At 43.4% G+C, this 27,497-nt stretch overlaps 2 protein-coding genes across 2 annotated transcripts; both read right to left on the bottom strand.

Moving 5' to 3' along the window:
* Nucleotides 1-1,488: 1,488 nt before the first annotated feature.
* On the bottom strand, nucleotides 1,489-19,349 carry ACER3 (alkaline ceramidase 3). The gene is made up of 11 exons (XM_053457906.1): nucleotides 19,194-19,349; nucleotides 11,945-12,055; nucleotides 11,739-11,791; nucleotides 10,664-10,716; nucleotides 9,838-9,919; nucleotides 4,426-4,461; nucleotides 4,059-4,117; nucleotides 3,712-3,813; nucleotides 3,495-3,599; nucleotides 2,588-2,633; nucleotides 1,489-1,864 (listed from the first exon to the last, which is right to left on the bottom strand). The coding sequence occupies exons 1-11, from the start codon at nucleotides 19,294-19,296 to the stop codon at nucleotides 1,811-1,813; spliced, it is 804 nt and encodes a 267-aa protein (XP_053313881.1). The 5' UTR covers nucleotides 19,297-19,349; the 3' UTR covers nucleotides 1,489-1,810.
* A 5,753-nt stretch (nucleotides 19,350-25,102) lies between these two features.
* Nucleotides 25,103-26,011, bottom strand: LOC128473928 (transmembrane protein 171-like). The gene has a single exon (XM_053456149.1). The coding sequence runs from the start codon at nucleotides 26,009-26,011 to the stop codon at nucleotides 25,103-25,105; it is 909 nt and encodes a 302-aa protein (XP_053312124.1).
* Nucleotides 26,012-27,497: the final 1,486 nt, after the last annotated feature.

The following is a 27,497-nucleotide window of genomic DNA, read 5'->3' as shown; positions in this document are numbered from 1 at the left end:
TCGTGTATTTTGTGTAATTGTCGAGTTGTCGGGTCTCTGTGTTCTGAGTGATTGAGTAGATCCGTCACAGGGGTTTTGGTTGTCCCAACGTTCTATTTTTAATTTTTTTTTTATTGTATTGGATGATAAATATGTTCTGCCGGCTAAATCCAGCTGACGGCACAAATCATAACATTCGGTTGTTCAGTAAAATAACTACTTCTGTGACAGGGTCAGAAGTTAAGATGTAACATAAGATAGTTTTAAGAGGGTGGTGGATAATTGAAACAGCCTCCCAGCAGAGGTGGTAGAGGGTAATACAGTGAGGGTATTAAACATGCATGGGATAGACATACGGCTCCTGAATCTAAGACGAGACCGACGACTGATTAAGGTTTGAGTCGTTACAGCAGGAGAAACGGGCGACTAGACGGGGGCCGGATGGGGCCGATCTGCCAGCGGGTTCTGTGCGTGTATTTTACCTGTATAAATATACTCGGTGCTGTACGGTATGTTTTGTCTCTCGGATCCTCGTATAACCTGATTTATTTCGCTGTATTTATAAACGCGTCAGAATGTTTCTTTTCAATTGAAATTTGAATCTCCACGAACCTCTTACGTTTCACTAAGTTGCCGCGCGCAAAAGACGATCCCCCTTCCAGATTGCAAGCTCACGTGACGCAGCGTACAGCGCTGTGGAATACGATGGCGCTATATATTATTATTTGCTGATTTACATAGCGCCATCATATTCAGCAGCGCTGTACAACGGGCGAAACAAGCAGTGCATTCCATAACAAACAAAGGGGGAGGGGGGGGCTGCTCACAGGAGCTTACAATCTAGAAGAAGGTATCCAATAGAAAAAAACCTTTAAGTAATTATTATTATTAATATCATTTAAATATTGGTGAAAAGATAAAGATTTGGGTAACGAGAGGTACAAGTTTATTAATAAAATAAGTTAGGCACTGTTCCCAGGCAAAGCTTATATGCAAACGCGGCATTTATCGACCAATCACATCCAATACGCAGCGTCGTCACATTCCGTCACTCCGCGAGCGATAACCCGTGTCCCAAATACACTATTTTTCTATTATTTACTTATTTAATTTTTTCCTCCTTGGCTGGAATTTAAGGGTCTTTCCGACGATTCTGTTCTCCCGACGCATTTCACAAAAGAGAGAATAAACGGGAACGGAGATAAAAAACGTGAATTATCTCGCGGTGCCGGCGTCACGTTTCTGCTGTTATTCAGAACGGAGGGGCGTGCGTCGGGACCCCCATGGCGAGCGAGGTGTTCAGCGCCCCCCCCTCCTTACGGAAGCATCCCCCGGGGGGGCAAACTATTAGTAAGGCATGCGAGGCTCTGCTTAAGAACCTCTAAGGAGGCCGCGTTTAGTTGGCACCTGATAGGCTCAGGCTACTGGGAGTTATAATAATCATAAAATTAAAAAAAAAATAATCCATGCGCATAAATTATGGAGATTGAATGGGACACAAAAAAAATAAAAAATAAAAAAAATCTGCATTTTTTTTTCTACAATCAGCAGATACAGACTAAAAATCACCATTTTCCGCTCAGCGAGACGAGTTCGGAATAAACCGGCGTCCTTCGTTTCCGGGGTATTTGGCGGCCCCCGCGCATGTTCCGGTATACAGGATGTGTGTGGAAAGACACAAACTGGAACTGTATCTGCATATGATATATATATTTATATAGGTGTGCGTGGATTCAGTCCTTTCGCTGCATAGGAGGTCGCCGAGTCCTTGTGTTGCTCTCGGCCTGAAGGATCGTGGAATGTCCGGGGGGGTCTCGTGGGGGCAAATACTTTAGAGTTTCTTTGGCGTTTCCACCATGATTACCGGCCACATTCCAAAAAAGAACTGGGGGGGGGGATGAAAAATAGAATAACATTTTTAATATACATTCTTAAATAAACATTATAATATATATAATACAGAAAACTATAGGCCAAAAACATAACATTAAATATATAAATGCTAGAAATACATAAGAAAAATAAAAAAAAATTATAAAAACAGAACATTTTTTTGTTGAAATTTTTGAGACCGAAACTAGCATTTTCAAACATAATACAAAAATAAATAAAATTAGAATATAATATTTTGATTAAATTTTAGCGACCAAAACCAAGCATTTTCGAACATTCTGAATATATATTTTCCAAGCGTGAGAAAAAAAAAAAAAAACAGTCCCTTACGGTTATATATATATATATATTTTTTTTTAAATGCTTCCAGAAATATACAAACTGATTTTATTTACTTTTGGTTGGCTGGAGGTTCCTCAGAATTAATGAAAATAAAAAAAATAGGAATAATAATTAAAAAAAATAAATAATTACATAAAAAAATACTTTAAAATATTAAAAAAGCTGAGACAGAAACGGATTGAGGAAAATCAGGATATATTTTAGTATTTGCTATTTTTTACATTTTTTTATTGGGTTTCTTTTTATTCTCAGGGATTTTTTTTCTCTCCGTGTGATTTTGATCAATTTACTGAAAATACACGTAAGGGCCGCTCGGCAGCACCGGGGTCCGCTGTGTATCGGGGTTACCGGCGGGGGGTGTAAACGCACGTACCTTCACTTTCGGCCGGTACTTCAGGAAGAGAGTCCGTGTATACAAGCTAAAACACACAAAAACACACCAAAAAGTTCAATGCATAGAAATTAAACGTAAGACGGATCTCAGGTCCCGATATCTGTGTGTTTACAAGCATAGAAACCGTCGGCGGATCGGCCCCATCCGGCCCCCGTCTAGTCGCCCGTTTCTCCTGCTGTAAAGACTCAAACCTTAATCAGTCGTTGGTCTCGTCTTAGATTCAGGAGCCGTATGTCTATCCCATGCGTGTTTAATACCCTCACTGTATTACCCTCTACCACCTCTGCTGGGAGGCTGTTCCATTTATCTACCACCCTCTGTAAAGTAAAACTTGTAAACCAGATAACACCATTATTGACAGCTCGCATAAATCGTATAAAACCGCCGGATAATATTTTCTGGGTTTATTGCGATTTCTTCCCATACTGGTGATGTATTAATGTTTATTTGTTACTTGGTTAATTGCCCCGTTGCGCTGTGGAATTTGCTGGCGCTTAATAAATAAAATAATAATAATAATAATAATAAAAGCCGGGTGGACGAGGCCAATGTTTCGTGTCTTATATCCAAATTCACGAGTGAACATCCTGTGCACTACGCAGAATCATTAGCCTCTACCACTACTGCTGGGAGGCTGTTCCACCTACCTACCACCCTCTCAGTAAAGCCAACCTTCCTTATGTTCCACCCAAGCCTCTGAGCCTGTAGTTTTAGATTAAGTCCTAACATCTCTCCTGCTTTGAGCTCGGATTGTAAACGTGTAGCTGCGATGACAGACAGTCCGGTTATCTGCCGCAGGGGCCGTCACAAAGGAAATATTTGCCCCGCTGAGAGGACGTGCATCTACCCCGGGGGCATCATAGGCGTTATGACTGCAGACAGGTACCTGAAGAGGATGTGCATGTACGAGCCCAGCCCGGTCAGGATGTGCCACCAGGCATGGAACTGCGTCACCGCGCCGACCACCGGGGGCATCCTCTGCCGCAAGTCCCTGGAACACAGACAAGCCGACGTCACTACAGACAGCATGGAGACCTAGAACCGCTGACCGAGACCCCACGAAGGGGTTAATAACGGCTCCGCGGGGGGACCCAGGAACTCACCTCCACGTGGGGCAGAAGATGTTATCGACGTTCCAGAGCAGGAATCCAACTAGAAACACCCCCAGCGATGTGTAGGCGAGACCCCTGAGCCACGGGTATACCCTGCGCACAGCAACGGGGAAAAATAAAGCACGGAATCGCATTTGAACCCTTACCAAGGAGGGGTAACAAATGCAGGGGGGTGGCATTGAAGGGTAACGGTCATATCTTAATCCGTTTCTTGTTGAAAACCCCCCATTCCTTACAAAGGCTGCCTGAACCAATCAGCAACTTAACAATAGAAGAGAGGTTACTTAGTGGGGAGGAATAATCGCGCAGATCCAGTGAAATGAAGACAGTTTACGTACCAGGTGACTATATACACGGATCTGAGGACTAAAAAGGCCACCAGCACCCCGTACATGACCTGCGGGGACAGAATTTCACAGTTACACCAGGTTAACGTTGAGGATAACACGCGTGTGCATGTACGGCTCGCACAGGGAAACAGCGTGACGGCTCGTCATTTATAGACCACATCGGCTGAAGAATGCGGCACTGATACTAAATACAAGCGAAACGCGCAAGTACAATCAAAAATACTCATTTTTTATAAATAAGAAATCAATATAATGGGTAAGATGGAGGTTAATCCTTGATAATAAATGTTCGCTGATAAAGAGACCGATGTGACTCAAACGCTTGCAGAATCTATTCCAGTGGCTGCGAACGTACCTGATGAAACACAGGCTCCTTCCATCGTAAGTAAATCTACAAAGACAAAGATAAAGGTCAGTAGAGGCTCCTAAGGAGGGCAGAACACCAGACTATTTCTTAGTTTAAATGCATGTTTCAGCCACCAGGGTTTAGAGCAATTACACCCCGCAAGGGTCCTTTCTTTACACGCAGGGGCAACACCAGCCACACTCCAACAACCCGTTCATTAACAGGAACAGACAAAGAACAAGAGGCCCTCCATTCAGACTAAAGAAAGGAATTTTCACTAAAAGAAGCAAAAGTAAGAGCAGTAAAGATGTGGAATCCGCTAACCACAGAGGCTGCGCTAACAGATCCAATACATGCCTTTAAATACAGGCCGGAGACTATATAATATATAATATGAGGAATATACAGGATATAACGGGTTATAAGGACAGGATTAGTTATACGGCCGGAGAGTATATAATATATAATATGAGGAATATACAGGATATAACGGGTTATAAGGACGGGATTAGTTATACGGGGGGAGAGTATATAATATATAATATGAGGAATATACAGGATATAACGGGTTATAAGGAGGGGATTAGTTATACGGCCGGAGAGTATATAATATATAATATGAGGAGTATACAGGGATATAACGGGTTATAAAGACGGGATTAGTTATACGGCCGGAGAGTATATAATATGAGGAATATACAGGGATATAACGGGTTATAAGGACGGGATTAGTTATACGGAGGGAGAGTATATAATATATAATATGAGGAATATACAGGATATAACGGGTTATAAGGACGGGATTAGTTATACGGCCGGAGAGTATATAATATATAATATGAGGAATATACAGGGATATAACGGGTTATAAGGACGGGATTAGTTATACGGCCGGAGAGTATATAATATATAATATGAGGAGTATACAGGGATATAACGGGTTATAAAGACGGGATTAGTTATACGGCCGGAGAGTATATAATATATAATATGAGGAATATACAGGGATATAACGGGTTATAAGGACGGGATTAGTTATACGGCCGGAGAGTATATAATATATAATATGAGGAATATACAGGATATAACGGGTTATAAGGACGGGATTAGTTATACGGGGGGAGAGTATATAATATATAATATGAGGAATATACAGGATATAACAGGTTATAAGGAAGGGATTAGTTATACGGGGGGAGAGTATATAATATATAATATGAGGAATATACAGGATATAACGGGTTATAAGGACGGGATTAGTTATACGGCCGGAGAGTATATAATATATAATATGAGGAATATACAGGATATAATAGGTTATAAGGACGGGATTAGTTATACGGCCGGAGAGTGTATAATATATAATATGAGGAATATACAGGGGTATAATAGATAATAAGGACGGGATTAGTTATATGGCCGGAGAGTATATAATATATAATATGAGGAATATACAGGATATAACGGGTTATAAGGACGGGATTAGTTACACGGGGGGAGAGTATATAATATATAATATGAGGAATATACAGGATATAACGGGTTATAAGGACGGGATTAGTTATACGGCCGGAGAGTATATAATATATAATATGAGGACTATACAGGGATATAACGGGTTATAAGGACGGGATTAGTTATACGGCCGGAGAGTATATAATATATAGAGGAATATACAGGATATAACGGGTTATAAGGACGGGATTAGTTATACGGCCGGAGAGTATATAATATATAATATGAGGAATATACAGGATATAACGGGTTATAAGGACGGGATTAGTTATACGGCCGGAGAGTATATAATATATAGAGGAATATACAGGATATAACGGGTTATAAGGACGGGATTAGTTATACGGCCGGAGAGTATATAATATATAATATGAGGAATATACAGGGATATAACAGGTTATAAGGAAGGGATTAGTTATACGGCCGGAGAGTATATAATATATAATTTGAGGAATATACAGGATATAACGGGTTATAAGGACGGGATTAGTTATACGGGGGGGAGAGTATATAATATATAATATGAGGAATATACAGGATATAACGGGTTATAAGGACGGGATTAGTTATACGGCCGGAGAGTATATAATATGTAATATGAGGAATATACAGGGATATAACGGGTTATAAAGACGGGATTAGTTATACGGGGGAGAGTATATAATATATAATATGAGGAATATACAGGGATATAACGGGTTATAAGGATGGGATTAGTTATACGGCTGGAGAGTATATAATATATAATATGAGGAATATACAGGATATAACGGGTTATAAGGACGGGATTAGTTATACGGAGGGAGAGTATATAATATATAATATGAGGAATATACAGGATATAACGGGTTATAAGGACGGGATTAGTTATACGGCCGGAGAGTATATAATATGTAATATGAGGAATATACAGGGATATAACGGGTTATAAAGACGGGATTAGTTATACGGGGGAGAGTATATAATATATAATATGAGGAATATACAGGATATAACGGGTTATAAGGACGGGATTAGTTATACGGCCGGAGAGTATATAATATATAATATGAGGAATATATAGGATATAACGGGTTATAAAGACGGGATTAGTTATACGGAGGGAGAGTATATAATATATAATATGAGGAATATACAGCATATAACGGGTTATAAGGACGGGATTAGTTATACGGCCGGAGAGTATATAATATGTAATATGAGGAATATACAGGGATATAACGGGTTATAAAGACGGGATTAGTTATACGGGGGAGAGTATATAATATATAATATGAGGAATATACAGGATATAACGGGTTATAAGGACGGGATTAGTTATACGGCCGGAGAGTATATAATATATAATATGAGGAATATACAGGGTATAACGGGTTATAAGGACGGGATTAGTTATACGGCCGGAGAGTATATAATATATAATATGAGGAATATACAGGGATATAACGGGTTATAAGGACGGGATTAGTTATACGGCCGGAGAGTATATAATATATAATATGAGGAGTATACAGGGATATAACGGGTTATAAAGACGGGATTAGTTCTACGGCCGGAGAGTATATAATATATAATATGAGGAATATACAGGGATATAACGGGTTATAAGGACGGGATTAGTTATACGGCCGGAGAGTATATAATATATAATATGAGGAATATACAGGATATAACGGGTTATAAGGACGGGATTAGTTATACGGGGGGAGAGTATATAATATATAATATGAGGAATATACAGGATATAACAGGTTATAAGGAAGGGATTAGTTATACGGGGGGAGAGTATATAATATATAATATGAGGAATATACAGGATATAACGGGTTATAAGGACGGGATTAGTTATACGGCCGGAGAGTATATAATATATAATATGAGGAATATACAGGATATAATAGGTTATAAGGACGGGATTAGTTATACGGCCGGAGAGTGTATAATATATAATATGAGGAATATACAGGGGTATAATAGATAATAAGGACGGGATTAGTTATATGGCCGGAGAGTATATAATATATAATATGAGGAATATACAGGATATAACGGGTTATAAGGACGGGATTAGTTATACGGGGGGAGAGTATATAATATATAATATGAGGAATATACAGGATATAACGGGTTATAAGGACGGGATTAGTTATACGGCCGGAGAGTATATAATATATAATATGAGGAATATACAGGGATATAACGGGTTATAAGGACGGGATTAGTTATACGGCCGGAGAGTATATAATATATAGAGGAATATACAGGATATAACGGGTTATAAGGACGGGATTAGTTATACGGCCGGAGAGTATATAATATATAATATGAGGAATATACAGGATATAACGGGTTATAAGGACGGGATTAGTTATACGGCCGGAGAGTATATAATATATAGAGGAATATACAGGATATAACGGGTTATAAGGACGGGATTAGTTATACGGCCGGAGAGTATATAATATATAATATGAGGAATATACAGGGATATAACAGGTTATAAGGAAGGGATTAGTTATACGGCCGGAGAGTATATAATATATAATTTGAGGAATATACAGGATATAACGGGTTATAAGGACGGGATTAGTTATACGGGGGGGAGAGTATATAATATATAATATGAGGAATATACAGGATATAACGGGTTATAAGGACGGGATTAGTTATACGGCCGGAGAGTATATAATATGTAATATGAGGAATATACAGGGATATAACGGGTTATAAAGACGGGATTAGTTATACGGGGGAGAGTATATAATATATAATATGAGGAATATACAGGGATATAACGGGTTATAAGGATGGGATTAGTTATACGGCTGGAGAGTATATAATATATAATATGAGGAATATACAGGATATAATAGGTTATAAGGATGGGATTAGTTATACGGCCGGAGAGTGTATAATATATAATATGAGGAATATACAGGGGTATAATAGATAATAAGGACGGGATTAGTTATATGGCCGGAGAGTATATAATATATAATATGAGGAATATACAGGATATAACGGGTTATAAGGACGGGATTAGTTATACGGAGGGAGAGTATATAATATATAATATGAGGAATATACAGGATATAACGGGTTATAAGGACGGGATTAGTTATACGGCCGGAGAGTATATAATATGTAATATGAGGAATATACAGGGATATAACGGGTTATAAAGACGGGATTAGTTATACGGGGGAGAGTATATAATATATAATATGAGGAATATACAGGATATAACGGGTTATAAGGACGGGATTAGTTATACGGCCGGAGAGTATATAATATATAATATGAGGAATATACAGGATATAACGGGTTATAAAGACGGGATTAGTTATACGGCCGGAGAGTATATAATATGTAATATGAGGAATATACAGGATATAACGGGTTATAAGGACGGGATTAGTTATACGGGGGAGAGTATATAATATATAATATGAGGAATATACAGGATATAACGGGTTATAAGGACGGGATTAGTTATACGGCCGGAGAGTATATAATATATAATATGAGGAATATACAGGGTATAACGGGTTATAAGGACGGGATTAGTTATACGGCGGGAGTGTATATAATATATAATATAAGGAATATACAGGATATAACGGGTTATAAGGACGGGATTATTTATACGGCCGGAGAGTATATAATATCTATAAAAATCTAAATAACTGTATTACTCTGCCTCTTTAGGGGTTTATACGGAGTTCTTTTCACTTTACAGAGGGGGTGGTAGATAAATGGAACAGGCTCCCAGCAGAAATGGTAATACAGTGAGGGAATTTAAGCATGCATGGGATAGACATATAGCAACTGAGATTTTACAATCATTCAAATAAGGTCATAAATACATACACACGAAGTATGAACACATATTAAAACGTCACTTACTGTAGTAACTATTAGACTAAAAAGAGCTAAAATAATTAGCAGCAAGTAATTGTAGGAATTTCTGTTTTTGAAACATTCATATCTGAAACAAAGAGAAAACATAAGTTACATGCCTTAAAAATACCTTAAAGACTCTCATTCGGTGCGCTAAAAATGACACAATTTGGGATTCCTCGGGCTTGTAGGTAAAAGAGCTACTTTTATTTGCCACTAGATGGCAGTGAAGGGCTGTGAAATAATATCGTATAAAAGCGCGCTTCTAGGCCTGAATAACATATTTATTACCCCCCTCCAGTGTTTATAAGGTGACAAACCTTCCCCTATACATGATGTATAGGAGACATGATTTCCCTATAACGTAAAATGAACATTTTTTATTGATGTACAGAAATGTTTCAGTAAATATATTTTATGATTTAATAAAAACGAATATTTACATTTAAACATATGTCTCAAAGCAGCCAACATGGGCAAATGAGGGAGCCTGCGCACCCAGGTGTATTTTATTTTGTGGTTATATTCAGTTGCTATGGCAACACCAGATGAGTTTTCCCAGCTAACAAATAATGAATGGGACCAAAGTTCCATGATTACAGAATTATTACTGGGAAGGGTTTGGGCGTTCAGCGTTATTACGATGCACAGCCAACGGGAGCTTTTAAAGGGTTAATATTTCAAGAGTCTAAGAGACAGGGAATTAGGACGTCTCCAATGTGGTTCGGGATTTAAACAAGTGATGGCGGCAGGGACCCGGGCACAGGGGCAGCAGAGGGGAGAAATCTGCTCCGATGGACGCTTAGTATCAATGCCAGGCGTTTATACTCACAGACAGTACACAAAAACACTGCAGCTGTAGATCATCGGCAACTCGTCCAGCAGCTGGAAGACAGAGATACGGTCATTACCCCCAGCGCTGTATACAGTAATATATACCCCCCGGCGCTGTATAGAGTAATATATACCCCCAGCGCTGTATACAGTAATATATACCCCCCCGGCGCTGTATACAGTAATATAACCCCCAGCGCTGTATACAGTAATATAACCCCCAGCGCTGTATACAGTAATATATACCCCCCGGCGCTGTATACAGTAATATAACCCCCCAGTGCTCTAAACAGTGTATGATTGTGTGATTAAGACTGAGTCATTCTATTGTTCCCCACAGGCAGTAGGATAAGGAGTCGGGGGGTTTAGTAGATCGGGGGTCAGATAAAGTGAGAATCATACAAATGGCTGATATGCAGCTGCCTGAATGGGGCAAAAAACTACAACTGGGGAAAAAAAGAAAATATTTTTGTAAACTTATTCTGAATCTGATGGGGGGAGGGAGAGAATGCTGGGAGATTCTGGTTTATTAAAGACGTCAGCGCAGGGTTTACAGATATTTAATAGTTTTTTATCTAGCCAGCAAGTTGCTTTGCAGCAAAAAATCAAATTCCATTCTCTGTAAAAAGATAGAATTACAAACGCTTCCCCCCATCTGCTGCCCCGAGAAGCCCCTCCGGCTTAAATACCCCCAAAAAACTTTCCATGAATATCTGAAAAGAGCAGATGAGTAGAAAACGCTTTAAATCAGAATCTCCGTTTCCCATGATCCCTCAGTGCAGACTGTATCAGAATCCTCCCGTCAGCCCGAGTAGGAAGTTATAAGCCGCTTCCTGTTCTCTCCCTCCCGTCAGCCTGAGCAGGAAGTTGGAAGCCGCTTCCTGTTCTCTCCCTGCGTTGTTTTAGCTGACGACGCATGAGCCTCTAGCGCTAGAGATTGTTTCCAGCCGCGCAGCTCCCTCCGTAACGCTATTATCACAGATTTGTGAAGATAACATTCCGCTGGTTACTATGACGATAAGAGCATCTTTGCAGGTAATCCCCGCCGCCGTGGCTGTAATTGTAAGACGTACCTGCATTTCATACTGAAGGGTCATATGGAAGCACCAGGAGCCCAACCCAACAGCTGGAAAGAAAAGACAAAAAACAATCATCGGGGAGGAATAATCATGCAGATCCTGAGTACAAGAAGTTCAATCGGCCTCCTGTATCTATAGAAGGAGAAACAGGACGGGGGCGGAATAAGAGAAGTAAAGATGGCGACGGAGGAGAGACGTACCTGTGAGCCCCAAATAGGCCACCAGATAGCGGGTTTCCAGGCCGTCCTTCACAGTCTGGACGGCGCCGCAGAGCGGAGGTAGAATCATGATCAGGTTACTCACCGTGTTCCCTGCGGGGGAGAAGAGAGACGGTCGTTACTGAACGCTCTACGAGAGCCGCACCATAAACACGCACCAAATAACCCCTCTTTCCTCCCCAATAACCCCCTCTTTCCTCCCCAATAACCCCCTCCTTCCTCCCCAATAACCCCCTCCTTCCTCTCCAATAACCCCCTCCTTCCTCTCCAATAACCCACTTTCCTCCCGTGTTCCCCTCGTTTCCTTATCGCTGTGTAATCAGCAGGCAGGGAGGAGAACGGAGCGAGAAGAGGGGAGAAAAATGCTTTGAAATGTTTTTAAGAAATATCCAATAATTTATAAGTGAAAAAATAAAGAAAAAAAAACCCCTTTCCAAGTAACCCCTCGTTGCCCAAAAAATATAATTTAACCCTTTTATCGCCTCCAAAACATCAAAATGTTTTTGGAGGATGATTACAAAAAAAAAAAATCGTAAGCTAATTCATGAAAGTTGATACCTTGTTTTTGGGCGGATATAGGAAAAGTTGTAAAGTTACATGCGGACCTCGGAGGTCTCTTTTTCTGAGTGACTTTATGCGGAATCTTTTTCTATTTTATAATTGTTGCCATAGAAACAGAATGTATCCGCCCCGCATTCCAGGGCAAATATTTTCTTAATAAACCTGTTCTTAAGTATTTACACCACCGGTAACATTTTCTTGCACAACAGGTTTTATCACACAGAACAATTCTATAGTGTGTGGTCTTATCGCCATAGCAACTGCCCAAAGGCAAGGGAAAACTTTTCAAACATAACCCAACACGCGGGCACAAACTTTTCTTTCGTAAGTAAGAGCATTATCTTATAACGTTACAAAGTGTTACTTTACTGAAAGGGTGGTAGATCCGTGGAACAGCCTCCCAGGAGAAGAAAAGGCAGCCAATCTAGTCGCCTGTTTTTCCTGCTGTAACGACTCACACATTAATCAGTCGTTGGTCTCGTCATAGATTCAGGAGCCGTATGTCTATCCCATGCGTGTTTAATACCCTCACTGGATTACCCTCTACCACTTCTGCTGGGGGGCTGTTCCACTTAACTACCACCCTGTGGATAAATTAAAATTCTTTGTCATAATTCAGAATTAAAAAAAATTAGGAAGCATCAATCTGGTCTAAATGGCCTAAAGCACTCAGCAGCATTCTACTGGTTTCCACGGAAACTGCTCCACACTTATATTGTCAGGCCGATCAAGTCAAACGATATTAAAACTAACGCTACAAGTTGAAAAAGCCCCATAAAGAGAGTAGCTTTGTTTATTAGGTAATGCTGGCTCTGCCACAGGCTGCCACCGGCCTCGGCTACCATTAGGTGGGCTTTTAAAGGGGCCGATGTGCGGATCTCCCAGGCCCCGCAGTATTTGGGGCAAATGTTAAGGGGGTAATCGGAGGAAGGGGGGCGATCCAAGAACAGAGTGTAACCGGCTGTATTAATAGCCCCGGGACGGGGTACTGGATTTGTGTTGGGCTGACACATGACCTCACGTAAACGACTACAAGTCACATCAGCCAGCAGGATGCCTCTGAGGCAGATGGGGCGAGGCTTGGCAAGGAGGTGTGGCAAACTGTGCTAAATAGGGGAACAGAAAATGGGAGGAGCTTTTCACCACATGAGCCGGCCCCTGTATAATGTATATATAAATCAGTGAGCCGGCCCCTGTATAATGTATAGATAAATCAGTGACCGGCCCCTGTATAATGTATAGATAAATCAGCGAGCCGGCCCCCTGTATAATGTATAGATAAATCAGTGAGCCGGCCCCCTGTATAGATAAATCAGCGAGCCGGCCCTGTATAATGTATAGATAAATCAGCGAGCCGGCCCCTGTATAATGTATAGATAGATCAGCGAGCCGGCCCCCTGTATAATGTATAGATAAATCAGCGAGCCGGCCCCCTGTATAATGTATAGATAAATCAGCGAGCCGGCCCCCTGTATAATGTATAGATAAATCAGTGACCGGCCCCTGTATAATGTATAGATAAATCAGTGACCGGCCCCTGTATAATGTATAGATAAATCAGCGACCGGCCCCTGTATAATGTATAGATAAATCAGCGAGCCGGCCCCCTGTATAATGTATAGATAAATCAGCGAGCCGGCCCCCTGTATAATGTATAGATAAATCAGCGAGCCGGCCCCCTGTATAATGTATAGATAAATCAGCGAGCCGGCCCCCTGTATAATGTATAGATAAATCAGTGACCGGCCCCTGTATAATGTATAGATAAATCAGTGACCGGCCCCTGTATAATGTATAGATAAATCAGTGACCGGCCCCTGTATAATGTATAGATAAATCAGCGAGCCGGCCCCCTGTATAATGTATAGATAAATCAGCGAGCCGGCCCCCTGTATAATGTATAGATAAATCAGTGAGCCGGCCCCCTGTATAGATAAATCAGTGAGCCGGCCCCCTGTATAGATAAATCAGCGAGCCGGCCCCCTGTATAATGTATAGTTAAATCAGTGAGCCGGCCCCCTGTATAATGTATAGTTAAATCAGTGAGCTGGCCCCCTGTATAATGTATAGATAAATCAGTGAGCCGGCCCCCTGTATAATGTATAGATAAATCAGCGAGCCGGCCCTGTATAATGTAAAGTTAAATCAGTGAGCCGGCCCCCTGTATAATGTATAGTTAAATCAGTGAGCCGGCCCCTGTATAATGTATAGATAAATCGGTGAGCTGGCGCCTGTATAATGTATAGATAAATCAGTGAGCCGGCCCCCTGTATAGATAAATCAGCGAGCCGGCCCTGTATAATGTATAGATAAATCAGCGAGCCGGCCCTGTATAATGTATAGATAAATCAGTGACCGGCCCCCTGTATAATGTATAGATAAATCAGTGACCGGTCCCTGTATAATGTATAGATAAATCAGTGAGCCGGCCCTTGTATAATGTATAGATAAATCAGCGACCGGCCCCTGTATAATGTATAGATAAATCAGCGAGCCGGCCCCCTGTATAATGTATAGATAAATCAGCGAGCCGGCCCCTGTATAATGTATAGATAAATCAGTGACCGGCCCCCTGTATAATGTATAGATAAATCAGCGAGCCGGCCCCCTGTATAATGTATAGATAAATCAGCGAGCCGGCCCCTGTATAATGTATAGATAAATCAGTGACCGGCCCCTGTATAATGTATAGATAAATCAGTGATTGCTGTAACACGTGGCTGATGGATTCTCGCCCTGTAGGATGTATATCATATATCACCGTCCTTTGATCCGCACGCAGTCAGGTTGCAGTCGGTTGGCGCGCAGCGATCGAGCTTTTGAGGAAAAACCACAACTAACAACGAGCCCTTTCATGCATTCAAAACGAAGCAGCACACAATGTATGTAACAAAGTATCTCCGTCCTCAGAAGGTGGTAGATGAGTGGAACAGCCTCTCAGCAGAAGTGGTAGAGGGTTATACAATGAGCGTATTAAACATGCATGGGATCAGTGAATCATTTCCCATAATGCACCATTAAAGTCGCACATAGAATGTAGAATTCTTCTTTAAAGCTGCAGTCCCACCTACTCTGGGCAATTGAACAATTAACTACCCAAATGTATAAAAAGAAACAGATTTATAGCGCTCGACCCCTGCCAGGAATCTTCTTTAATATTTTTATTAGCTATATATATATAATTTTTACCTCTAATTTTTCCCGGGAACACAACATTGTCATGTGACACCAAGGCAGGCCGTGATAGGTCATTACCATAAAAGCCGAGTAAAGAATAAAATGACGGCTCTATCAATAAGTGGGACTGCAGCTTTAAATGTCTGAATCTGCCGGTAACATTCATGGACTCCCAGCAGTCCGAGGCATCCGAAGTCACATGACCTTCCCCCCGAAACGGCCACGCGAGGGAACTAATCAGCAGGAAACCGACGTGTTTTTAAATAGAAACAAAGTCAAATACAGAAATAAATATAACATTTTAGACGCCGCCAAACACAGAACCCGCCGGCAGATCGGCCCCATCCGGCCCCCGTCTAGTCGCCCGTTCCTCCTGCTGTAACGACTCAAACCTTAATCAGTCGTTGGTCTCGTCTTAGATTCAGGAGCCGTATGTCTATCCCACGCATGTTTAATACCCTCACTGTATTACCCTCTACCATCTCTGCTGGGAGGCTGTTCCACTTATCTACCACCCTCTTGGTAACGTAAAACTTCCGTCTATAACATCTAACATTAACGTATTAAGGTGTATATGGGAGCGGAGGGGGGAGGGGCTGCTGGAACATGTCTCATGTATGAACTATCCTGAAATGACCGCGTGTGGAGCGCGGCTGGCAGGCGGCTGAAGGTTTGGAATTTCTCGCCTTTTTCTAAGTGAAATAAATTATCTTTTTTCACATTCTGAGGAGGAACAAACTAGGAATCCTTTATAAAGTTATACCTACCAAGTGTCCCTGTTTAATTTGTCCAGTCCCTCTCTCCTCCCCTGATGCCCCCCCCGATGCCCCTCTTTTCTAGGAGGTCAGAGTGTTTGCTGGGTATGAGGGGATCGCAGGGTTCTACGGCCCTAAAAGCCCCGATAATGTGTATAGAAACGGCAGGAAATGGCTTTATACATTAAACGGGGTAAATAAACTCATTATTCTTCTTCTAAATACCCCACCCAGTCACACAAATACCCCGGCCACGCCTCTAACCACACCCCCAAAACAATACATTTTAGAAGCGCAGCCAGGCAGTATGTAGAAATCATACAGCGGTTTATGGACAGGAAGTTAATTAGCGCCGGACGCAAAACGCACAAACTTTACCGGCCAACGAATTATAAGTCTGAAGACGAGACCTCGGTGGTCTCACAAGCTGGCAATCAGTGATTTATCTATACATTATACAGGGGGGCGGCTCGCTGATTTATCTATACATTATACAGGGGGCCGGTCACTGATTTATCTATACATTATACAGGGGCCGACTCGCTGATTTATCTATACATTATACAGGGGACCGGTCACTGATTTATCTATACATTATACAGGGGCCGGCTCGCTGATTTATCTATACATTATACAGGGGCCGGCTCACTGATTTATCTATACATTATACAGGGGGCCGGCTCGCTGATTTATCTATACATTATACAGGGGCCGACTCGCTGATTTATCTATACATTATACAGGGGCCGGCTCGTTGATTTATCTATACATTATACAGGAGCTGGTCACTGATTTATCTATACATTATACAGGGGGCCGGCTCGCTGATTTATCTATACATTATACAGGGGCCCGCTCACTGATTTAACTATACATTATACAGGGGCCGGCTCGCTGATTTATCTATACATTATACAGGGGGCCGGTCACTGATTTATCTATACATTATACAGGGGGCCGGTCACTGATTTATCTATACATTATACAGGGGCCGGTCACTGATTTATCTATACATTATACAGGGGGCCGGGTCGCTGATTTATCTATACATTATACATGGGGGCGGTCACTGATTTATCTATACATTATACAGGGGCCGGCTCGCTGATTTAGCTATACATTATACAGGGGGCCGGTCACTGATTTATCTATACATTATACAGGGGCCGGCTCTCTGATTTATCTATACATTATACAGGGGGCCGGTCACTGATTTATCTATACATTATACAGGGGGCCGGGTCGCTGATTTATCTATACATTATACAGGGGCCGGTCACTGATTTATCTATACATTATACAGGGGCCGGTCACTGATTTATCTATACATTATACAGGGGGCCGGTCACTGATTTATCTATACATTATACAGGGGGCCGATCACTGATTTATCTATACATTATACAGGGACCGGTCATTGATTTATCTATACATTATACAGGGGGCCGGCTCACTGATTTATCTATACATTATACAGGGGCCGGTCACTGATTTATCTATACATTATACAGGGGCCGGTCACTGATTTATCTATACATTATACAGGGCCAAGTTATCTTAGCGCCAGGACTGATCCTGTGTTGCCGTAGAACATCACGTAACAATATACTGGTAGATGACTTAAACACTACATGAGGATCAGGTGCATCACTCCCAGCATCCTCAGCACGGCCGCTGACTATTAGAGATAGTGGTGAAAAACTCTCCGGCGCGGCAGATAGAAATGACGAGTGGGTAGTAGATAAGTGGAACAGCCTCCCAGCTGAGGTAGTAGATGCTAACGCGGTGAGGGGATTTAAACATTTTACATGAAACAACAGGGAAGCGTGCAGCGTATGAGAAGCCCGGCGGTCAGTCGGCTGGGGGTTGAATGGCAGCGGCTGGTACCGGGGAGGAGAAAGTACCCGTGGACATTAACCTGCAGGAGGCGGCTCGCTGATAAGGGGTCTGACTAACCCGGCTACGTGGACTTTAACCCCGTTATACCGGTCCGGCTTGCGATGGGCTATTGGAGGAACTGGTCTTACGAGACAAGTCCCAACTACAGGTCTCCATGACAACGGGGCTTATTCACTAAGGCGAGATGAGGCATTATGAATAACCTGCCCCGGGGGTATGTTCTGGGGTATCGGCAGAGTCATCTCCGGAGACGTAATGATTCAGTGAATTAATACCGATGTGACGCTCCTTCGGGCGAGATACTCTACGTGAATAAAGCGCAGTGCTGTGTACACTGACAGAGGGCACTTCAGCCACTCCCATCATTCCTAGCCTGTAAATCCTGCTGCCACAGACTAACATAACAGTAAGCATTCTACTCACACTCCCCCGGTGCAGTGTACACTGTCAGAGCATCACTCACATCACACTCAGAGGAGCAGACCACAGAGCCCATGTTCAGTGCTGCGCAAACCGACAGAACTCTGATCAGCATTCCCATCACCCTCAGCCTTTCAGCCGTGAGCAGTGCTGCAGATACAGCCATGACCACCCCCGGTATCACCCACTCCCAGAGTCTGATCAATGCGCAGCGCTGCACACACTGGCAGTCATGAGGTCACATGGTATAATTCCCATCACCGTCAGCCTGCCATGTGCTGCGCGGTAAACACAGTTATGACAGCCCCTGGCACTCCCATCACCCCCAGCCGGTCAGAGTTACAGCCTGATAAAGGCACATGGCCCGAGGGTTATAGGAGTTGTAGCTCGGCATGCAGTGCGAGATTGGGGGTACTCACAGAACTCGGCGATGTAGAAAGACACGGCATAGTTCTCCTCGCACCACTCCAGGGTGGAGGTCGGGGGCCCCCAGTAACCGGGCCTGTCCAGAGCCGGAGCCATCGCGGGCCTGAGAGCCGGGAAGAAGGAGGGCGGGGCTAGCGGGCAGGGTCAGTGTCTGGAGCCGGCGAACGGGGCGGGTAAAACTTACAGGGGCGGGGTCTGAATCTTCAGGATGACAGGGAGAGGAGGACGCAGGCAGGGAAGACTAGTGGGTGGAGCCTGTAAAAAGATGTACCGCGACTGATATGACTGACAGGGAGGGGCGACCGATATGACTAAATGCGAGGGGCGGGGCAACGCCGTGTCTATAGGACTCGGCGCTCACGTGAGGTGAAGCGTTACAAGGCGCCTAACCGGCTCTACATAAAGTGAGCGCAGGGATATGATGTCATCTGCCGGCGCTCAGCACTGAAGTCGCGCGCCCCGCGATGGACCGAAGAACCGGAAGCCTGTAGGAACCACAAGAGGAAAAAGATAAGAGACGCAGAGAAAGATAGAGGAGAGAGAGGGAGAAGAAAAGGCGGGGCTAAGAGAAAGGAGGAGAGGCTTGGACAGGGCGGGTATATAAAGAGACAGACGGGGCAGAGAGCCGAGGAGGATGAAATGAAGTGGCATCAGGTGTATAATAACTGCAGCAGGTAAATATATAATGATACAACTATGACTGGATTTGGGAGAGTTCTCACATATATATCTCCCTACCAAGGTATAAAACTTCAGATATCTGCTCGCTGCCAGAAAATTACACGTCTGCGTATACCTCACACCCACCCCCCACTATAATATATTACACCATGTATACCTCACACCCACCCCCTGCTATAATATATTACATTGCGTATACCTCGCACCCACCCCCCCGCTATAATATATTACACCATGTATACCTCGCACCCACCCCCCGCTATAATAAATTACACTGCGTATACCTCACGCTCACCCCCTGCTATAATATATTACACCATGTATGCCTCACACCCACCCCCTGCTATAATATATTACACCGCGTATACCTCACACCCACCCCCTGCTATAATATATTACATTGCGTATACCTCGCACCCACCCCCCCGCTATAATATATTACACCATGTATACCTCGCACCCACCCCCCCGCTATAATATATTACACCGCGTATACCTCACACCCACCCCCCCGCTATAATATATTACACCATGTATACCTCACACCCACCCCCGCTATAATATATTACACCGCGTATACCTCACGCTCACCCCCTGCTATAATATATTACACCATGTATGCCTCACATCCACCCCCTGCTATAATATATTACACCATGTATGCCTCACACCCACCCCCGCTATAATATATTACACTGCGTATACCTCACGCTCACCCCCTGCTATAATATATTACACCGCGTATACCTCGCACCCACCCCCGCTATAATATATTACACTGCGTATACCTCACGCTCACCCCCTGCTATAATATATTACACCATGTATGCCTCACACCCACCCCCCGCTATAATATATTACACCGCGTATACCTCACACCCACCCCCTGCTATAATATATTACACTGCGTATACCTCACACCCACCCCCCGCTATAATATATTACACCATGTATGCCTCACACTCACCCCCTGCTATAATATATTACACCATGTATGCCTCACACTCACCCCCTGCTATAATATATTACACTGCGTATACCTCACGCTCACCCCCTGCTATAATATATTACACCGCGTATACCTCACACCCACCCCCTGCTATAAAATATTACACTGCGTATACCTCACACCCACCCCCCGCTATAATATATTGTATTGCGTATACCTCACACCCCGCAGCGGAGCAGAATCATTAACAGACCTTCTCCTCGCTTGATCGATTTTAAGCCGGTTTAGAGGGAGATCCTTTACCTCCCCAACTTGTCCCGCTGTAGCGGCAGATATTATAGTCCATCTGTGGAGGGGTGGATGCTGGCCTGTGGCACCCCCCTGATGAATGGCACTGGGGGTGGTTTCACGTCACACCCCCAGCACTGTATACAGTAATAACCCCCACAGCTGTATACAGTAATATAACATCCCCAGCGCTGTATACAGTAATATAACATCCCCAGCACTGTATACAGTAATATAATAACCCCCAGCACTGTATACAGTAATATAATAACCCCCAGTGCTGTATACAGTAATAACCCCCAGCGCTGTATACAGTAATATAACCCCCCAGTGTTGTAAACAGTAATATCTGTCGACATTAACTAAAACCTGGTTTTATCTCATTTTATCGCAATCAACTCCCTTTATCTGCAGCCGCCATGATATTTTGGGTGACTTTCCCGGCTCAAACACCACACTGAGCTGATGCTTTATGGCAACGATAATCAAGTCCGTTCCTTCTTAGACTTTCATAAGTCAGAGAGTCCAGTTGTGTGGCTAAGACTGAGCCATTCTATCGTTTCTTACATTGCAGCTAATATGTTCTACACATCTCTGTTTTCCCTGTAAGTTCACGTAACACGGTGTGAAACGTTTCGGCGTTCAGTGAAAGCTCATAGTTGTCGTGGCTCGCGCTGATACTTTGTCTTTAAAGTGGTTTCCCGGAAACTTCCGAGGATCGCTCCTCATATCTAAATCTAGTGAAACCCGGAGTGTTTGCTTTGTGCTCAACCTCTGGATGAACCCTGGATGTTAAGAAGATATTAAAGAAAGGAACGCTCCTTAGAAAAGGAATGTTTACAAAGGGAGACTATAGAACGGCGTCCGACCCTTATGGCGGTTTGCCGGTTCTAGTTTCGTCAGACTCTGTGAATGTATGGACTGGAAGATATAAAAGATATAATAATAAATAATTGTTATTATAATATTAACAATAATAATGAATATTATATATTTCGGTACACTTTTCTGTCGGCAGGGCTGCTGGCGCCATCTACTGGCTGCCGTTGTTATTAATCAATAAATGGACATCGTTTCCCCCATAAATACTGATAAATTATTAAATGCTGCCCATTAGATGTTTCCACCGTGTTAATTATTAAGAACACATCTGGTGGATTTAGGCTTTGGGATGTTCATCGCTGTATCCACTAGAGGGAAGAACCGTGTTCTCTACGTTTGTGTTCAGAATATTAACCCTTTATTAACTACCGGCAGCTAAACCAGAAGTGGACGCAGTCCAGGGAGCTGTCTGTTTTTTTTGTCCCGTGAACCAGTACAGGTGTATTCATGGGACCAGTCCGCCAGTCACCGGTGGTCCGGATGCTGATTCCAGCGTGCCCTCTGGAATTAACCCCTTCATGAGAACGCCTGTACATATACTGGCTCACAATGCATTGTTTTTAACAGGTTTAAGGACAACCCATTGTCCTTAAAAGGTTAATTGGGGTAACGGGATGGGGTTTTCTTATGGCTAGGGGGGTGTAATAGGGGTGCCCGGTAGGGAAGAGTTTGTAACATGGACAAAGTAGGAAATCATTTTTGTAAGACGGGGGTCTGAGAGAGAGTGTCGAGTGGGCTTGGTGTTTTTTAAGATGGGAAGATCCAGCTCAACCCTGCCTTCCCCACCAACCCGGCGGTTCCCATTATTCAGGACTTACCTCTTTATTCCGGGACTGATGGGTGGCAACCCTAGGTGGAACAGAAGATAGCGAGCAGGTGGGCCTGAGACACAACGGAGACCACCGGGACCAATAACTAAATACCAGCTCATTACTGAAGCCACGTTCCCGCTTTGGTCTGACGAAGGTAGTCAGGCAGGGGTTGGTCGCTTGTACAGGACCCGCTATGAGAAGAGCTATTAATGTTACTTTCCTGAAAATCACATTATGTGACCTTGAAATTCCACATTTAAAAAAAAATGCAATTTGAGGAACGTGATGGCCAAGGGAGCAACAACGCTTTTATCACAAGCAAAATGTGATGATAGATCTGCGCCCGGGGGTCGGCTGATTCCCACCTGGCTCCAATAGCTTTTCCCCGCGGGATCCTGCTTAGCTTTTGTGTTAAAACCTCTAGAAATAGCTAAAAGATTTAAGAATATGAGACGTTTAAAAGACAGGGCTTTCCAAAGACAAAGTGAAGGTCAAATAACTCGCAAGATCTGCTTCTCATACCACAATGTAACAGATTGTTAAGGGCTGCCGAGTACCGAGAAGAGGAATAGGCGCTGATAGACTCAGCGGGACGCTACGATGACACCTCTCCTAAGGAGCACGAGGGGCCGATAAATCTGCCGTTAGCTCCGTTTAGTAACGGAATCTAACTCCGGGTCCTGATAATACAGAAATTAGGAGTAAATACGGGGAGGAAAAAAACAAATCAGGACAGAATTTATGAACCTCCAGCTGGTCTTTATTGCAATTGTATCAATATCTTAATTATCATTCTTTAGAAACGTTCTAAAAAGAACTCTGCTCTGATTTATAAGGATAATGTATCCATTTTCAGCTAACATGGTTTGTTTTATGTTAAAGGGAACCTAGAGAGACTCCTGGAGACAATACTTCGTTTGCAACCCCCCTATGTAACCCCCCCCCGTGCTGTACATGGGAGCCGCCATCTTGCTGCCCCGTCACGGGGTATAAATGGCCCGTTGCCCTGAGATATCTGTGATAATAGCGTTACGGACGGACCTGCGCGGCTGGAAACAATCTCTATCGCTGGAAGCTCATGCGCCGTCTCGCTTCTCCCACCAGCTGAACAGATCTCCCGGCATCGAGTATACTCAAGATTCAATGATCGGCTGCTTCATTGTCCTCAGACCATGGAGCTGCAGCTTCTACCTAAGGTAAGTGGTTTTTTTTTCCCCCCAACAAAACTTTTTGAAGAATGCACGTCCTTTAAGTAACGCAATAGGAATGATTCTGTTTCTGATCAGATACATCATTAAGTGTTTGTTTAAAGTCCTCAAATGTAATCTCCTGAGCAGAAGCACCTCTGTGGCCTGGTTCAGCGACACCCTTTAAGCTTAGGAGGTGATATGGTTTGTCTTGACCTTTATTGTTTGACTGTTTTTGGGTTAAACACTATTAATGTCAAATAATTTCTTAAAAAATGATTGCCAAAGTAAGACATTTGTTTAATGTGCATACACAAAATCCACAAGAGACGCTCCTCTTCCCCCTTCCTCTCTACAGACGGCCAAAGACGGAGCGCTGGGGTCAGATAGGAGGTGGTAATAGCGGGGGATTTTGGCTGTGTTTGGTGTGTTTGTGGCGAGTGTACAGCGGGAAACGCGGCAGGCCATGGTAGCCAATCCAGAGTGAGTAGGTCCTGAGCGGCCCAATCACGATGTCAGGGCCCATAATGCCTATTATGCAAGAGACGGTTGTAACGGCACAGATATATATATATAAACACGGCGCATTTTAACGAAGACTCAACGTTGCTAAGCCAAAACCGATGACTTTCCACATTTCTGGTCCGGGTGCGAGCTCGTAGTCGCTCGAGTAATATGAAGAGGATCGCGCTGGGTAGGATATATCTCGTATCTTGGAGGTGCTTCCAAGCCATAGATAACACATTGATTTCACATGTAAGAGATTTATCTTATACATTCCATACGATAATGTGACCTCGTACACGCGGTATATCCAACACGCACACAAACACACACAGATACTGTTTGAGGGGCAACCGTGAAAAGATGTCATTTTATTTATCCGTTATTTAAGGTGGAAGTCTCACGGGGGGGAAAAAAACATTTCAACAGGCGTCATGTACGGTGCCGGCACTGACAAAAAACCCGGTCTGATTTCAGTCCTTTATCTGCAGACCTGGATATTGTCAGATGTGATGTTTTGGGTGACGCTTCCGGCTCAAACACTGTACTGAGTCGAAATGTTAGAAAAAAACCCCCCCAATAGTTCAGACTTTCCACGTTTAGGGTCCTGGTGCGAGCTCATAGTCACTCGACTCCGGTGATTGGGAAACCGAGTGATACGATGATGATGATGATGATGAACTCTCTTCAGGATCCGGCTGAGAAGGGTATATGTCCTCGTATCTTGGAGGTGGCTCCGAAGGGATAGGCTCGTTGATGTATTCTACTCTCGGCCCCCATCGCCATGGAACGGTGTGTATGTCTTCCCCGTCGCTTCCGCCGGAATCACGGTCGCCCCTTTCAAACAGGACGCTGTCGTAGGAAGGAGGGTCCCTGCTCATTGGCCAATCATCTCCTGCAAAAGGTAGAGGTGGGGCTGACGGGACCGTGAAGACTTCGTCACCCACACTTACAGGAAGCGGCTGATATCTGCAGGCTTCTGGGTCCTCCTCAGAGTCGCCGTCCCGACGGTCTTTACTCAGACAGATAGCCAGGCAGTAACACAAGACGATTAGTATGATTACGATTGTCTGCAGTAAGGGAGTTTCACAGACTTTAGGGGGTTTGTCTGTGTTGGATACCGGCTTGCAGGCTGGAAACACAAGTCCTGGGATACTAATCAGTACCCCGCAAGCCAGTAACAGCATCCCGAGTATTACGAACTGCACAAACTGCCGGCTTTTCCCGCAGAGGAAGCTGCTATCTGCATCCGTCGGGTCTCCTTCTAATTCCCTCCTTCTCTCTCGTTGGGCAGTAAACTCCGCCATCATTAAATATGCCAGCCCTAACCCGGCAAGTACCGGGCCCGTCACCTTGTAGGCGATACAGCTGTCGGACTGGCATGTCGCGAACCCATAGACAGAAAGTAGAGATCCGCCGCATAAGAGCGCAAAGCCAAACACAAACAGCGTGAATGTTATACTGCTGCTTGTGCCAGGGCTAGGAGTGCCGAAGCAAGTGCGCTCCATGACGGCTGAAACGTGTACCTGTCGGGTGTCAGTCAAAGATGTTCAGGTGCAGAGACTCGCGCCTATGTGCCGGCTATTGCGTCACACGAATGAAGGCCTTTTAATCTCTGCCTATTTTGTCTTTTTAAAGTCACTAGAAATGGCGATTTCGCTGCCTGTCGTGGACAGGTAACTGTTATGCTCAGTACTGCTACTGCTCACAATCTGAAACAACCAGAGTGTCTGGATGCGCTTTTACAGAACATCACAGCATTGTGATGTCACAGCACTATGACATCACAGTCAGGGCAGGCTGTACCACAGTGCACAGGCCATAGGGGTGTTCTGCCATGGTTCAAAATATCCTCAGGGCCAATACACAGCTGCCTCTTTCACAAATGACAGTGTTTTCTTTAGGGCTGCAACAACTAATCGATAAAATCAATAATAATCGAAAATGGAATCTGTTGCCACCGAATTTCATTATTGATTAGTTGAATCGATTTTTATTGATTATAAAATGAGGGTTTTTTCAGAGCAAACGCTCCCCAAAATACCCCTCGTTTTATAATCCGTTTCTGTGTGACTCACAGCAGTTCCTACTTACCAGTCCCTCCCTGCAGTCACTGCTGATTGGCCCCGCCCCTTCATTTCTCCCAGTTATGGTTAATTGGGTGTTTGGGGTTAATTTAGGGGCAGTTATGGTTAATGTGGTGTAAGGTTAATTTAGGAGCAGTTATGGTTGATGGGCAGTTATGATCAATGTGGTGTTTAGGGTTAATTTAGGGGCAGTTATGGTCAATGGGTGTTTAGGGTTAATTTAGGGGCAGTTATAGTTAATGTGTTTAGGGTTAATTTAAGGGCAGTTATGGTTGATGGGGTGTTTAGGGTTAATTTAGGGGCAGCTATAGTTGATGGGGGTGTTTAGGGTTAATTTTGGGGCAGTTATGGTTAATGTGTTTAGGGTTAATACAGGGGCAGTTATGATGGGGTGTTTGGGTTTAATTTTGGGGCAGTTATGGTCAATGTGGTGTTTAGGGTTAATTTAGGGACAGTTATGGTTGATGGTGTGTTTAGGGTTAATTTAGGGGGAGTTATGGTTAATGGGGTGTTTTCGGTTAATTTAGGGGCAGTTATAGTCAATGGGGTGTTTAGGGTTAATATAGGGGCAGTTATGGTTGATAGGGTGTTTAGGGTAAATTTAGGGGCAGTTATGGTTCATGGGGTGTTTGGGGTTAAGTGTGGGGCAGTTATGGTCAATGTGGTGTTTAGGGTTAATTTAGGGCAGTTATGGTTGGTGTGTTTAGGGTTAATTTAGGGGGAGTTATGGTTAATGGGGTGTTTTCGGTTAATTTAGGGGAATTTATAGTCAATGGGGTGTTTAGGGTTAATATAGGGGCAGTTATGGTTGATAGGGTGTTTAGGGTAAATTTAGGGGCAGTTATGGTTGATGGGGTGTTTGGGGTTAATTTAGGGGCAGTTATGGTTGATGGGATGTTTAGGGTTA

The sequence above is a fragment of the Spea bombifrons genome, chromosome 2 (genome assembly GCF_027358695.1).
Source record: "Spea bombifrons isolate aSpeBom1 chromosome 2, aSpeBom1.2.pri, whole genome shotgun sequence".
Lineage (NCBI taxonomy): Eukaryota > Metazoa > Chordata > Amphibia > Anura > Pelobatidae > Spea > Spea bombifrons.
The sequence above is the reverse complement of the archived record's forward strand: the minus strand, read 5'-3'. Positions and strand labels throughout refer to the sequence as shown.

Bases quoted from the DNA above. Each gene is read 5' to 3' on its own strand.
- LOC128473928 (XM_053456149.1), bottom strand. From the start codon at position 26,011: ATGGAGCGCACTTGCTTCGGCACTCCTAGCCCTGGCACAAGCAGCAGT.
- ACER3 (XM_053457906.1), bottom strand. From the start codon at position 19,296: ATGGCTCCGGCTCTGGACAGGCCCGGTTACTGGGGGCCCCCGACCTCC. The intron at 2,634-3,494 runs GTACCTGTCTGC...TGTGTGTTTTAG, and splicing joins TACATGCACATCCTCTTCAG to CTTGTATACACGGACTCTCT. The intron at 1,865-2,587 runs GTACGTGCGTTT...CCCCCCCCCCAG, and splicing joins AGTACCGGCCGAAAGTGAAG to TTCTTTTTTGGAATGTGGCC.